Source organism: Corythoichthys intestinalis, chromosome 14, assembly GCF_030265065.1.
Source record: "Corythoichthys intestinalis isolate RoL2023-P3 chromosome 14, ASM3026506v1, whole genome shotgun sequence".
Classification (NCBI taxonomy): domain Eukaryota; kingdom Metazoa; phylum Chordata; class Actinopteri; order Syngnathiformes; family Syngnathidae; genus Corythoichthys; species Corythoichthys intestinalis.
This window is the reverse complement of record NC_080408.1, coordinates 14,043,393-14,058,860: the sequence shown is the minus strand read 5'-3', so window position 1 is coordinate 14,058,860 and position 15,468 is coordinate 14,043,393. Positions and strand designations below refer to the sequence as shown.

General features: G+C 40.1%; 2 protein-coding genes across 5 annotated transcripts in view; both read left to right on the top strand.

Moving 5' to 3' along the window:
• Positions 1 to 15,468, top strand: part of LOC130929877 (dynein axonemal heavy chain 8-like) — a 156,568-nt gene that overhangs the window by 46,149 nt on the left and 94,951 nt on the right. For all 4 annotated transcript variants that reach the window (XM_057857488.1, XM_057857489.1, XM_057857487.1 and 1 more), the window contains 2 exons: positions 2,148 to 2,388; positions 2,466 to 2,665. In XM_057857488.1, coding sequence (XP_057713471.1) covers positions 2,148 to 2,388; positions 2,466 to 2,665 — 441 coding nt within the window. The remainder of the gene's footprint in view (positions 1 to 2,147; positions 2,389 to 2,465; positions 2,666 to 15,468) is intronic.
• Positions 4,325 to 9,165, top strand: LOC130929879 (uncharacterized). Its single transcript, XM_057857491.1, has 9 exons — positions 4,325 to 4,983; positions 5,487 to 5,597; positions 5,820 to 5,907; positions 6,628 to 7,373; positions 7,466 to 7,649; positions 7,719 to 7,976; positions 8,073 to 8,244; positions 8,418 to 8,566; positions 8,790 to 9,165. The coding sequence occupies exons 1-9, from the start codon at positions 4,606 to 4,608 to the stop codon at positions 8,975 to 8,977; spliced, it is 2,274 nt and encodes a 757-aa protein (XP_057713474.1). The 5' UTR covers positions 4,325 to 4,605; the 3' UTR covers positions 8,978 to 9,165.

Genomic DNA, 15,468 nt, shown 5'->3' with positions numbered 1-15,468 from the left:
TTTTTATCCAAGTATTTTTCCCCAATAGCTATATAAATGGCTTGAGAAGGACCAGTCAGCCCGTCGAGGGGGAACTATTCACAACGAGGAAAACGCGACGAAGAGAGCGGCAAAATGTCATTGTTTCTGTCTCTTTGCTTCAATATTTTTACAGGATATTCTTTTTATCCAAGTATTTTCCCCAATTGCTAAATAAATGGCATGGTCATGACAAATAACAGTCTTGTGCTGAATGGAATATGAAATAATAAAAATGCATTTATTCAGGACAACATGGCAAAATTACTCCATAATGGTCAAAACTGTCGACTTCACCTTTACTGTCGCACCTCCCGAACGATATTTTATGACACCTAAATCGGACATATGTCATTTCCCTTCCCCGGCTTCGGGGAATGTAAACAAACCAGAAGGCGTGGCAGCTAGCCGACATGCTAACCCGAACCGAGTGATGTTTCAAAGTCTTCGAAGCGGAAAATCACACATAACTATCCTGGATTATTTGACATGACGACCTGGTTGTCGATTGTCATCGTGGCTCGGCAAACCGCCCGGCGGAGAGCAATTTACAGTTCGTTCCCCGGCGGAGGGTGGCTGGAGTTGTTGTGCAGCTAACGTGCTGCTGCTAATGAGCATTAGGAGAGCTTTTTACATGCCTATCAATGATCAAACGTAAGTAGTCCTTCAATTTAAAGAAAGTTTGTAGTGTTTACTTTGTAATCGCTGTATTCGTATTTGACATAATACAAAACAAGATGTTTACTCACTTCCTCGTAAGTCCAATGGTCCCACAGTAAATATCCACAGTGAATGGGAACCTTTTGAAACTCCAAAAAGGCGCATACGCCTCTCCCTCATACAGAATGATTTTTCTGCAGCCGTTTGGCTGGCGTGATGCGAAAAATAAACGTATTAATCCGCAAAATCAGCTGTATCCTTCGTCCTCATACACAACAGTACGCAGTAGCGTGAAGAGGACGTCTTTTACCGTACACGTCACAGCGCCCTCCTCCTCAATGCAAGACCGAAGCCGGAAGTCACTCATTTTCATGGCGCGGGATTCAAAAAACTAAATAAAAATAGCGATCGCTTCCACACACATCCAAGCGGCCCATATCATTCAGGGGCATAAAATACCGCGTGTATTATGAAATAAACATGCTTTTTTGTGTCACAGGCACTTTAAGGTAGGGTTATCAAATTTATCCTAATAATAGCGGTAATACATTTTTAAAAAAATGTATCACGTTAAAATATTTAACGCAATTAATGCATGCGCTGCACGTCCAACTCACGCATTGTCGCGCTCGATCTGTAATGGCGCCGTTTTACCTATATAGAGAGATAAAAGGCAGCGTAAAATGAGTAGAGTGAATTTTGGCAGCCTTTAGAGCTTATTTTTAAATGGCTAAAACCTTACAATCCCTCTTCCTACGATTAGAAATATCATGGGAAGCAATGTGAGGAAGCAAGTTGCAATTGATCTTTATCCTAACAGCTTATGTTATTTGTCAATGCAGAGAAGATATATCAATTGGTAGCACTATGCACAGTCATGGTTCCACTTCCCATCATGCATTTGGGTTGAATGGCTGCAATATCATTTACTGAAAGCTCAACAAATACACTAGATGGCAATATTTAGTCACAATATACAAAGTCACAAGTCTTTCTATCCATGAATCCCTCTCACAGAAAGAATGTTAATAATGTAAATGCCATCTTGAGGATTTATTGTCATAATAAACAAATACAGCACTGATGTACTGTATGTTGAATGTATATATTCGTCCGAGTTTTATTCATTTTTTTCTTAATGCATTGCCAAAATGTATATGATCGGGAAAAATTATCGGGAATGATTGGAATTGAATCGGGAGCAAAAAAAACCAGTCGGATCGGGAAATATGGGGATCAGCAGATACTCAAACTAAAACGATCGGGATCGGATCGGGAGCAAAAAAGCATGATCGGAACAACCCTAGTTACAAAGTATCGCGATACATCACCATTTCAAACCCTTTACGGTTTTAAGATGCTTGACTAACTAACACATAACAGGGAGCACAATAATATGCAGAAGTTATTGTGTGGTGCATGTTTGGTTGGTCAGCCAATGAGTTAATTGCAGTCTCAACTACTTTTAGGTGCCGCCGTCTGCCCAAGGGCCTGAAGGAGTGGCAAGCCTTCATGGACCTGAAGAAGACCATTGACGACTTCAGCGAACTGTGTCCTCTGCTCGAGATGATGACCAACAAATCGATGATCCGTAGGCACTGGGATCAGATCGCCAATATGACCGGCCACCCTTTTGATGTGGAGTCGCCCACCTGCACACTGGACGACATCATGGAGGCCCCGCTGTTAAAATTCAAGGACGACATTGAGGTTAGCTTCTGGTTTCTCTCGTTGCTCGCCTCATACCGAGCTCGTCGCCTCAGTTTTTCTTTCCTGGAATTTTTTAGGACATTTGCATATCCGCCGTGAAAGAGAGAGATATCGAAGCCAAATTGACAGGTGTGAAAACAGTGTGGCATGATATGAACCTGACGAGGAATGAATTCAAGGACAGGGGGGAGCTCATGCTTCGAGGTGGTGACACCACAGAGATCCTCACAACTTTGGAGGACAGTCTGATGGTGCTGGGGTCGCTGCTCAGCAACCGGTGAGAAAAGTTATCCCCTCTCCGTAGAAAGAACAAAAGATTGGATAAACCGTAATTTTCGGACAATAACCTGCTACTTTTTCCCTCATTTTGAATCCTGTGGGTTAAAGTCCAGTGCGATTTATTTGATGATTAATTTTGGTTAGTAGGTAACACTTTATTTGACAGCGGCGTCATGAGCAGACATGGGTGGTAACTCGTTACATGTACTCCGTTACATTTACTTTAGTAACTTTTTGAGAAAAATATACTTCGGAGAGTAGTTTTACCAAAATTTACTTTTACTTGAGTAGGTTTGATAGATACTCGTCTATTTTGGGCTACACAAGAGTCGTTACATTGTTCCTCTTTATTATACATATTAGATTCATCATTATTATTTTTTTCTTGCTATTGATGCCAAGAGTAGAGACGTTGCCTGGTGTGTTATCGGGGTTAAGCCTGTCGCAATATGCAATAATTCCATTTATCGCACGATAAAAATGAAGGCGGTAATTTTTCCGCTGCGATTTATCGCCTCGCGTGCACGTGCGTGTGCGGCAGACGTGCTGTTAAAAGTTCGGATTCCTCGTAACCAACTGCGCAAAATCGATCTTCGTTCCAGGTCCGGCAAAAACTAGCGCCGGAGCTAATCGTTCCCATTATATCCTAATGTTCAAAGTATACCGGCCGCGTCAGTGCTCCGGAGTGACTGTGGACAATCTATGGCGCGCCGGTGTTGTTGACGTGTGGGCGCTCCCGTCAGGAGTGACATTTCACGCGGGGTGGCTATTTTTCGGCACAACGCCGGATATTTACAATGAAGTCCGCCAAAACATTGTTACCGACTTGGCTGCTACGAACAACCTCGCTTTGACAACGAACAGCTGCTTCAAACTCGTCCTGTTTATGAAAGTCGACTGTCATATGCTGGTGTTGTGTAGTAATGAGCAGACGTGACTTCAGCGGCGCTTGCTAACTTTTTTAATGCGGCGCTCACACTAGATATCATGAAATGACAAACTAGATGTGCTACGTGCCATGCCATTGGCTATGTGAGCCCAGAGTGATTATGGGACACATAGTCCATATTCTACATTGATGAATTATAAACTGTCATGACTGAATGGAAGTTAAGAAGGCCAAATCAATCCATACCACCAGTGACCATAGATAATGTTGCAAATATTGTTAATTGAGTACGTGACACAGATGGATTCGGACCACAAATAGGATGTCTTGCTCATGTAGCAAACCTAGCTGCTAAGAGAGCTGTAGCAATCAACAGTGTGCCCTGCCTCACTTTACAAACAGTAAAGATTGTTGTCAGCACTTTTATACAAATTTTTTTCAGATCAATAAGAAGTAAGCACATAAATATTATGCACTAAAATGCATGTTTATATGATGGCAATTTAATTTTTGCTCATTAGCAAAAAAAAACAAAAACAAAAAAAACCCCAAAACCAACAAAAAAAAAAAACCCAAAACAAAACAAAAAATATAATTGTTATTTTTTTACAGAGCATTAAATATATTGAATCGGATCCAAAATCGTGTCCCCAGTATCAAAAATCGTACCGAACCATGACTTAACTGTATCGTTGAATCCCTATGGAACACCATTGCAGAAGCTATGACGGGAAAAGTTTTCATTTGCCTAAATGCTTAAAGTGCCCATGACACCAAAAAGCATGTTTATTTCATACTTTCCGCGGTATTTTATGCTCCTGAATGAAACAGACCGCTTGGATGTGTGTGGAAGCGATCGTTATATTTATTCAGTTTTTTGAATCCCGCGCTACGAAAATGACAGACTTCCGGCTGTGATCTCGGATTTAGGAAGAAGGCGGATGTGACGTGTACGGTAGAAGACCTCTTCGCTAGCTACCCGTGCTGTTGTGTGAGAAGGACTGCGGATTCGTCTAATTTAGCAGAGTATTTCCTTTATTTTTCGCACCATGCCGAAACGATGCGTTGCAGGCTTTTGTTCCAACGTCACGGGGAGTGATGTGAGCCTTTTTCGGTTCCCAAGAGATCCCGTTCGCCGGGAAGCATGGGTAAAGCAAGTACAACGAACGAGGGACAATTGGTCACCATCCAAATCCTCAGCGTTGTGTTCGGATCATTTTACTGAAGACTGTTTCGACCCTGTTCCTCTGCGGAAAGTTGAGATGGGACTTTCAGTGCAACATGCCAGAACCCTACTTGACACAGCTGTGCCAACAATTTCCCCCCGTCCTCAACATGGAGCTAGCGGCAGTGGGCAAAGCGCTCACAAATCTCTGAAGAGGAAGTCCGCTGCCATTGATAAGCGGACGAAAAAGGCTGCAGTTGAAGTAAGTAAGCGTTGTGTTTTATATAATGTAAAATACTGTAAACCCATTTCAGTGTGCTGCCAATAAATTAGCTTTAATTAAAAACCATCAAACAAAAAAATCACATTTGTTGCTGCTGTAATTATTTGCTGAATTATTCGCGCTTTACTATCAAACAATTCGTCTTGTTGACCTCAGAGGCTAGTGGTTATGGTACCTCATTTCATGCTTTAAATGATTTCTCTCATCACGTTTTGTGAATTTTGCGGGCTGCTAGCGCTAGCTAGCGCTAGCTGCGGGCTACTAGCGCTAGCGCTAGCTGCGGGCTACTAGCGCTAGCGCTAGCTGCGGGCTACTAGCGCTAGCGCTAGCTGCGGGCTACTAGCGCTAGCGCTAGCTGCGGGCTACTAGCGCTAGCGCTAGCTGCGGGCTACTAGCGCTAGCTAGCGCTAGCAGCCCGTCTCCTACAATTGTAATCGCGCGGCGTTTATTCGAGTGATTGAATTGTGTCCTTTTCTTTTCAGTCGATGATACAAGAATACCAGGCCCATTCAAAGACACAGTGCGAAAGTGTTAATCCAGACGCGGGTAATCCTGAGTTGGAAGAATTTGCCGCTGGGCCAGCTCCTAAATCGGTACGTGTAATGTGTTTTACAAAATGTTATAAAACATTTCCACTCAAAATATGACTTTTGACACCTGGTGTATGTGTCATAATAACATTCCCTAAACCTTTCTGTCTTTGGTTTTGGGGAAAATTCTTATTTTGCCATCTAGTTATCAAAATATGATTACATAGTCAATACATTTGAGGCTAATGAATAACTATAAACTTGATGTTGTCTGTGTACCCATAGGTCGACGAGTCCTGTCAGGTTTGTCTTTTGCCACCAAGTCAGACTGTTGCTGTTAGTGCTGCTTTGCAACCTCAAAGACGACATAAAGGTAATTCGAAGTACATTTTCAGTTGCTTCTAATTTAAGGAATTACCTATCGTTGCTATTAACAAACTTTCAAAACATCCATTTGACTTGTGTTTATTGAATTAATATAATACAGATTAAAGAAACATTTTTTTTTAATATATATATGTATATATATATATATATATATATATATATATATATATATATATATATATAAAATACCGAGTAAGGGCAAAGTGTTTACTATCATTATAATGTTTAAATGATTAACCTATAATAGGTTGGAACTTATCCAGTGTAAGTTTTTCATTGTCATAGCTGCCTTCCAAAATACATCACAGGCCAAATGTTTGGACACACCGTCTCTCATTAGTGCGTTTTCTTTATTTTTGTCACTATTTACATTGTAAATTCTCACTAAAGGTAATAAAACTATGTGCAATTATGTACTCAGCCAAAAAATGTGAAATATAACTAAAACATATAATATTCTAGTATCTTCAAAGTAGCCACCCTTTTCTCTGATTATTTTTATTTTATTTTTTGTAATATAAAATAAAAAATAATAATATAATTTTCAAGTCTGATTGTTTTCTAATTCATTTGTTTGACAGGCTTACATAAAATCTAAACTCTACTGCGGTTAAAATGAAAATTTTTATTGGGTTTCTCACACAATCATCAACATGTTATAGCAATAGGGGGAAGAAGATTGTGATCTATTGTGTGTATCTTTCAGGTGTCCAGACAACATCCGGGCCCCTCATGATGACTGTGGGTACCCAAACCTGCGTTGTTCACTCAGAGCTGAATGTTACCATCGACAGCTGGGACTCGGATGAAGAAATGTTGGTGTGCGAGGCTGATTCTGAGTATGACCTACCCACCGCACCTTCTGACTGCGAGTCCAGCGAGTCCGATTGTCCTGATATGGCTGCGGCCGACCCTGCGCCAGTTCCCAGCCGGGTATATCTAATCTACTGGGTCGCCCTCATTCAGCTCATTAGCCAGTGGGTCAGTTGTCCTGCGTGTGCCTGCAAGAAGGTCAACTGGGTCCCTTCTGAGGTCGGTACCATGTTGGTGCTGGCCTTGAAGTGTGCTGAGCCTGGATGTGGTCACACCGGAACATGGAACTCCCAACCATATGTCGGCAGAATTGCTGCTGGAAACATATTTCTTTCTGCAGCCATTTTATTTGCTGGTGCAACTGTGGGCAAAGTTCTGCGTGTGTTATCTCACATGGGTGTAGCTGTTTACTCCACTCGGTCGTACTTTCGCCATCAAGAACGCTACCTTCACCAAGCCATCAAAAGCGTGTGGCGAGAGCGGCAAATCTGGCTGTTGAGCCATCTACAAGCTGAGGGAGAGGAAATTGTTTGTGGTGGCGACGGACGAGCTGACTCACCCGGTCACAGTGCAAAATACGGGACTTACACGATGATGGAACTGCGGAAGCTAACCATCTTGGATGTGCAGATTGTGCAGGTAAATTAAACTTGTGAACAAAAGATGTTCGATATAAGCCTAATTCTTTATATATCATACTGTATGTTGCTTTGTTTTTTCCCAAATCTCAGAGTAACGAGGTAGGAGGTAGCTACCACATGGAGCCCGAAGGACTGGTTCGGTCACTGCGTGTGCTCGAGGAGTTTGTGCGTGTGGGAACTCTGGTGACAGATCGACATGTGACTGTCAACAAGCTCGTCCGAGAACAGTTCCCACACATTGAGCATCTTTTTGACATCTGGCATATTGGCAAAGGTAATAAGATTCATTATCACAGCTTTATTTATAGCATATTTTACACACCTACATAATTGTCTTTCCAAGGTTTGAAGAAAAAGTTGCAGAACCTCTCTAAGCTGCGTGGATGTGAAGCCCTAAAACCCTGGATTGGCAGTATCATCAACCATTTATATTGGTCCGTGGCGTCAACGCGACCTGGGGACCCCAGACTCATCCTCGACAAGTGGGAGTCAGTACTGAGCCATGTTCAGAATGATCACTCGGGCTTCAAAGGCAGTTTCCCCAGGTGCAGCCATGGTCCTTTGGAAGGTCGGGAACGGAAAAAGCCTTGGCTCACGCCTCGTAAGTTTGCATTCCATTACAATAAGCACACTTATACTATTTCGCAAAATGCTTCTCTGTTCAAGTACAAATTTGATTCTGTCTGGTATTTTGCAGACACCAAGTTGACCAATGAGCTGGAGAAGCTGATCTGTGGCTCCAAACTGTTGGCTGACATTCGCCGGCTGTCTCCAGTCTACCAGACTTCCCACCTGGAAGCCTTCCACAGTCTGGTGAACCATTTTACACCCAAAATGTTCGCCTTTTCTTACGAGGGGATGCTCAGCAGGTATTATTGTAACAATTTTCTGCTGATTTATCCAGTATATTATCTCATGTCTTTGTTTTTTGTTGTCCCAATCACAATCTGATCGATTAAGACATTTTCAATATGAATATTAATATGGAAATACTATTCCATCCATGTTTTTTTTTTTTTTTTTTTTTTTTTTTTTTTTTAAGGACGATTGTGGCTGCTCTTCACTTCAATGAAAACGCCCATCGAGCCCACAGCTTAACCCGAGACGGAGTGGGGATTTATAGCATCCACTTTCCAAAATCAAAACAAGGCGGCCATGTTGTGCGCAAAGTTTTGGAGAACCCTACATTTGGTAAGTACGCATTACTAATCCTGTCAATTGAACTCATTGTTGTAAATTATTGGGTGTCATCGTAATGTACAAACCTTTGGACACTTTATTACTGGATACAGTGTCAAGTGTGTTTTTAGAATCTGTCCCATTTTTGCTTGATATTTGCAAGATAAATGGAATGGATTTCATGTGGAATTATCTCTGTGCATTTGTCAGTACCATTTGCTTCCCTTGTTATCAGAGTATGTTAGCGAGCTGATGTCGGCGGTGGAGAGGCTTGTGCAGGACGCGAGTGATGTAGAGCCGGATGAATTGGAGGCGATACCGGCTGTGCCCGAGGCCGGGAGGTTATCCCTCAGCAGCAGCTTTCAGCGACCTGACAAAGAACAGGCGGTCCGGGATCATGTCACACGTTTTAATGTGCCATGATTGAACCTTTAATTTTGTATAATTGTGTTCCCCAGTTCTTTCGTTGTCATCTTTTGAAAATGTGAGCTAGTTTTTTGAATTTATAAGGTATTATTGGTTCGAGCCCTGTGTAAATATGTTGGTATATATAAAATATAATGGCACACTTAAATTCCGGTGAATAAAACCATTTTGTGTATTTTTCCAAATCATTGTCTTGAGCTTGATACAGTAGCAATTGTTTTTTACTTGTATCAGCATGTCAGAAATAAGTATCTTATAACGTCCTTGCATTTGTCATATTTCCATATTCCATTCAGTACAATACTTTGTCATGGAAATATAATTTTTGTATTGCACTTAGCAAATATGTAATAAGACTAACCACTGAGGCTTGCAAAAATATTGAAGTAGAGATATTCTTTTAAAAATCACATCAGGATGACTGTATAATGAAACGATTACAATATTTTATTCAACTTGGAGTTTTAGGGAGGATTACAAGGTTGGTATCCAACAAACTCCGGTGATGGGAAGCTTGTCCTGATCTGCGCGACCACACAGGCTGGTAGAGGAACCCTGATCCTCCGCCCCAGGAACTCGTACACCCAGCGCACAAACTGGCGATACGCCGTGTAACGTTTCCAGCTGAAAGCACAATAGGATGGGGTCATTCATTTCCTTTTCCATTTGAAAACCAACACAGTAATGCAAACCGTTATTTTACATTGTAATTTGTGAGACAATGCTAACTAGCCTAAGTCACTGCCGATCACAAAAAAGGTTGGTTTATGAAATTCTGATCAGTGCATATATATGACACATACTTGTTTCCTGACTGGTCCTCATAATTTTGCCTGTAGGCATAATAGGCTGTCTGAAGGACGTCTACGTTCAGGCACACGGGCTGAAATCCAGGGTGCTGGGTAATACATTGGACCCCAGCCCCCTCCATCTTCTCCCTGACTCGCTCCTGTTCACCACAGCAAACGCACTCATCTACTGTGGGCATCACTGCACAGCATTCACATGAACACCTTCAGAAAAATAATTGAAATTTTAAATCTAAATGCAGAACATGGATTGTAGTGAAAGACTCCTTGCAAGAAAAATGTATTTTCTCAGGTCTCCACAAATTAAAACTAATAACAATGAAAATGTCACTATAAAAAAATGAACAGATACAGTGGGGAGAACAAGTATTTGAGACACTGCCAATGGGTTTTCCTATTAGCAGTGTCTCAAATACTTGTTCTCCCCACTGTGTATGTGAATAAAACAGAATATACCAAAACCGATTTAATTTTCAGCCACTCACCATGCAGTGTTGCCCAGTCTGCTGTGGTCATCCTGGGAGTTTGGCTCAGTCTCGTCTGTGTCGCTGCTTTCTGATTCCATATCTTTTTCCTCCAAATATGGCTCAAACCTATATGGCTGTATGGCACATACTTCCTCTGGATCGCCAATTATGTTTGAAAATTCCAAACTTCAACCAGAATCGCTGGAAAATGTTTCCTCCTCCATTGGGCTCAATGCTAAAGCTGCCTGAAATCGTTCTACCGCTGACGTCATCAGCAAGATGGCGGCGCCAGCGGGCTTTAACAGGAGGAGGGGCCTAACAGCACATTAAAAGTCTAATTTCTCGTTATCTGTGCTTTGCAAATTTGCTGTATATAGTCGAATCGTCTCAAAATATGATTCTAATTCACACAATAATGCTATTTAAGACTTTTTTTCTCGTGTCATATGCTCTTTAAGTTATTAAGTGCAATTAAAAAAAAAATTTTTTTTTAAACACATTTTATTTATTTTGTGTTTCTACAGTATCAATATTGTTGATTTTTACTTAAGCGGGATGGTCTATTGTTTTTAGTAGAGATGCATGATAATATCGGTCACCGATAATTATCGGCCGATAATGGCAATTATGACGTCACACAGATAATCCAGATAACGCGAAATTCAACCGATAATGCAATCCGATAATTATATACTTGATTTAGCCTCCAAATATGCGCAATCAACAGTTTTGTCCAATTCTGCTAGTTTTAAGGAGGTTTTTTTGCAGTGTAGTAATGTGATATATGTTAAGAATGGCTTACTTTTAAAGGCATTTTTGTGCAACTTGGGTGTTTACTCTCTAAGTAATTGTTGCCAAAAGCTTACCATTACACAACGTCATTGCCATTGTTTAGTTGTTGGAATTTACTACTTGTTCACATTTGTTGTGGAAAAAAATAGCACTAAATTACATTTTTGCACAGTAACATTTGATCTTTGTATACTTAAAAATTTTACATATTTGAATAGAATTATTGGCGTGACATTATCGGTTATCGGGTGGAAGTGGCAGGAAATGATCGGTTATCGATATCAGTTGAAAAATTTATTATCGTGCATCACTAGTTTTTAGTTGTGATTTCTTAAAAAGTATTTTTCAATTTGAGAGTAAATATTTATCGCGTTTAAATTGGTGTACTTGATCTAATAATATATACTGTATTCTCACTGTGTTATTGTAAATTAATAAAAAAAAAACTTGGGAGGGGCGCGCAATAATATCGCATATCGCAATAATTTATGAGAATAATTATCGCACACTAAAATTTGTTATCGCGACAGGCCTAATCGGGGTAGATTTCACCAATGAGACGTCGCAACAATAATCACATGACTCCATAATACCAATCAGAAGCAAGCTTGCCGTTTTATCTTCATGCCAGCCAGTTCAACCATGCAGTATCTTTAAAGCACCGTAAAAAAAAATGAAGTATTTGATATAGAGCGCTGCCTTCAACATGACCCGAAAACGCAACGTTTAACCTCTCCCAGTTTTTATTTGGCACCGATTGACCACGGAAAACCGGCGATATGATGCTTTTAATTTCAAAATAGTCATTATGAAAAAAATCTTCACAATTCAAATTTGGAACTATTTTCTCCACCAGAGGGCATTCATGCTCTTTGGACGAAAAATGCTTCATTTATGTATTTTTTTTTTCTCTCGTCGGAATTCATCAATTTTTTTTTTTTTTTTTGTATTTCTTTGGCTTAATGTGGTTATGTAATTATATGTCATTATAACAAGAGTCCATATAGATAACTCTGTGCTCAGCAAAAAAATACCATTGTTTAAAAAAAAAAAAAAATCCCAACAAAAATATAAGCAGTTACTCACAATGTTAGTCATTAGTTGAGTATTCTTTTCACCAAATACTTTTTTACTTGTACATTTTTGGAGGACTGCTTTTACCTTTACTTGAGTAATATCATTTTGAAGTAACGCTACTTTTACTTGAGTTAAATTTTTGGTTACTCTACCCACCTCTGTTCATAAGACTCTCATAAGACCATCATAAATATTACATTACACTGTTATGGGCTTTAATGAATGCTTATGACGGATTTCATAAAGTGTCATCCGGCAAATTTTGTCGCTTACTCCATTTATGTATGTCCAGCTCGGATTGTTTACATCCATTCAGAAGTGAGATAACTTGCCGGATTGCCAATGGCGTGGGAAAAGGGGTGCTGAAGCACCCCCTGTTGTTGGAGAGAAAAAGTGTTTTGGATAGATATTTTTTTTGGGGGGGGGGGTAAAAATAAACCAATAAATTAATCATATTTAAACAATAGCGTATTTATCTTTGGGGATTTAATATATAGTATGTTGAAAAGGTTTTTTGTTGTTGTTGTTGTTGTTGTTAATAACCTTTTCACCTTGCTTGCTACCAGGCCACATTGGATAAGAGGCTATTACAACAGAAAAGTTAACTGTTGACGGAAGAGGTGTTAAAATGGCACAAAAACAAATTAACAAGTAAAGATGATTATGATAGCTTATAATAGTGCCCAGCAGGGGTCGCGTTAACCGAATATTTTCTGTCGTTGACTGGTTTTTTAAAACGGTGACGGAAAAAACTGAAGTCCATCTGTCATTTTGACAGGTTGCAATTCACACCCCAGACCACAGGATGGCGAGTGAGCATATTAATACGCTATTGTCTCTCTTGATGCATGACGTTGCTGGCCTTACTCTGAAAAATGTCCGAACTAGCATTCAGGTGTAGCAAACACGGAAACGTTAGGAAGCTTTGGAGAGCATTGTCTAAGGCTACGTTCATTCTACAGGTCTTAATGCACGAATCCAATTTTTTCGTGTTTTTCTGACTCGCGTCAGGCATTAACTTGACGGTCTGAACGGGACAAGTCGCATAGAAGTGGACCATTTCAAATCCGATCTGGGTCATGTTTTTTTATGTGGTTCAAATCCGATCTGGGCCACATTTTTCCAGACTGTCGCGGCGGTCTGTACCGTCCAGTGTCCCAAATCCGATTTCAGTTGTGCGTTATTAGCGCCTAGCTTGCAGTGAACACGGCTTTTGGGGAAGGGCCGGGCTTGACAACAGTCATAAAAAAATAAAAATGGGTTGAGGATAAGCATGAGAATGATCGGTTTTCTCTCTGCTCTATGTGAGCTATATTTCAATATTTCCTACACGGCCGAGAGTCGGGAGAGGGGCCTGGCTGCAGCACGTCTTGGAGAGTCAGAGCAAACTGCCCGTATGTGTGTGTGACATGCACGGACAGTGCGTGCATGCTATCGATCCATATAAACTGTGAATATAAGCCTAAACGGGGATTATTTATGTCTGTTATTTGTGTCCTCCTTTTGAAAAGCAAAATATGATAGCCCTGGAATGACGGATGACTTGTCATTTGTTTTGATGCTTCTGTGCACCGGCGCGTGTCGGACTGCGAATTAGAGCACATGCGTAATACTTGAATGGTCTCAATGGACAAAGACAGTCTGAACGGGCACGCCAAAAAAACGGATATGACAAAAAAATCGGATTTGTGCATTAAGACCTGTAGTATGAACGTAGCCTAATTGAATGAGCAGGGACAAACAGCTTGGAGTCAGAAGTACGTGCGCTATTCTCAAACCTGAACGCACCCCGAGTCTTGGATGACAAATCAACAGAGCAGAGAGTAGACAAAACATGGCTGGTTGTTTCTTCAATTTATTCAGAGTTGAGTAAGTAACACACCACTTTTGACCAACACTGCTATTGAATATGTCATTATTATCATTTTAAAAATTTAAGTGACAGGTAAAAATAGATTATGACCGGATTTTTATGACCCTGTCAATCAAAATGACAGACAACGAAAAAGTCTAGCGCAACCTCTGGTGCCCAGCGAGAAAAAGTTAGCTGCAGATTTAGACCATGGAGAACTTCAAATAGCCTGCATTGTAGCCATATTATTGTTTGTTTTTGTTGTTGAGCTGCCGCCGTGCAGAGAGCACTGTTGGATATTTGTGTGCAATATATTAAAGTGTTGTGAAAAGTGGGTGTTAAACTGAGGCTTATTGGACCTTTTAGTTTTCAAATGTGTTTGTGTGTCATTGCGCTGTCTAGCTGCAGGGATTTGCATTATAATACACGGGTGCTCTTATTTCCAATACAAAAAGTCCCAACATACACTGTCGGTGAAATAGAACGCTGTCTTTGTAGTAGCCTAGTAGTAGTACGTAAAATATCCAGCATTTTTATGTACTGCCTTTGTGCACGCCTTGTTTGGAGGCATGAGCATGACCAATTTGGACCGAAACAGCTGTTTTTGGATAGGAAAAACAAAATAAGATCCTCAGCACCCCCTGCTGTTAGTGACCTCTATTACCCCTGCGAATAGAACTAAATGACATCTGTCATAAGCATTCATTTATGTTCATGACTGTGTCATGTCATAATTACGACGGTCTTATGACACCGCTGTCAAATAAAGTGTTACCGGTTAATATCTTTTGGTGTAAATATCTGATAATACAGTGAGGACAGCTGCGGCTTATAGTCCGGTGCGGCTTATGTATGCACAAAGGCCGTTTTCGTGTCAAATTTGGTGGGTGGCGGCTTACAGTCCGAAAATTACGGTATGTGTTTAAATACAAAGGCGATTAATGTATAATTCTTACTAGTGATGCACGATAATGCATTTTTCAGCCGACACCGATAACCGATAATTTCCTCCTCGTTCCAACCGATAACCAATAATGTCAAGCTGATAATTCTATTAAAAGATTTATGTAAAATTTTAAAGTATACACAAGAGAAAATATTACTGTGCAAAAATATTATTGCTCTTTTTTTCAACATCAAATGTGAACAAGTAGTAAATTCCAACATCTCAATAAAGACAGATTGTCTGTCATTGTGTAATGGTTGCACAAAAATGGCTTTAAAAGTAAGCCATTCCTAACGTATAACATTACTACACAGCAAAAACACAATTCCTTAAAACTAGTTAAATTCCCTTGTTTTCAGTGTAAATCTATTGGAAATAAGTGAAATTAACTGCCAGCACTTCAAGTATATTTCACTCAGATTTCTTGAAGAAAAATAGCCAGCTGAAAATAAGTTTAACAGCCTTATTTTAGGCAATAAATTATTATACATAATCCTAAAAAAAAAAAAAAAAAAAATGTCAGAAATGTTCTTTATTCAAGAATA

Bases quoted from the DNA above. Each gene is read 5' to 3' on its own strand.
- LOC130929879 (XM_057857491.1), top strand. From the start codon at position 4,606: ATGCCGAAACGATGCGTTGCAGGCTTTTGTTCCAACGTCACGGGGAGT. The intron at 5,598-5,819 runs GTACGTGTAATG...GTGTACCCATAG, and splicing joins CTGGGCCAGCTCCTAAATCG to GTCGACGAGTCCTGTCAGGT. The intron at 8,245-8,417 runs GTATTATTGTAA...TTTTTTTTTAAG, and splicing joins TACGAGGGGATGCTCAGCAG to GACGATTGTGGCTGCTCTTC.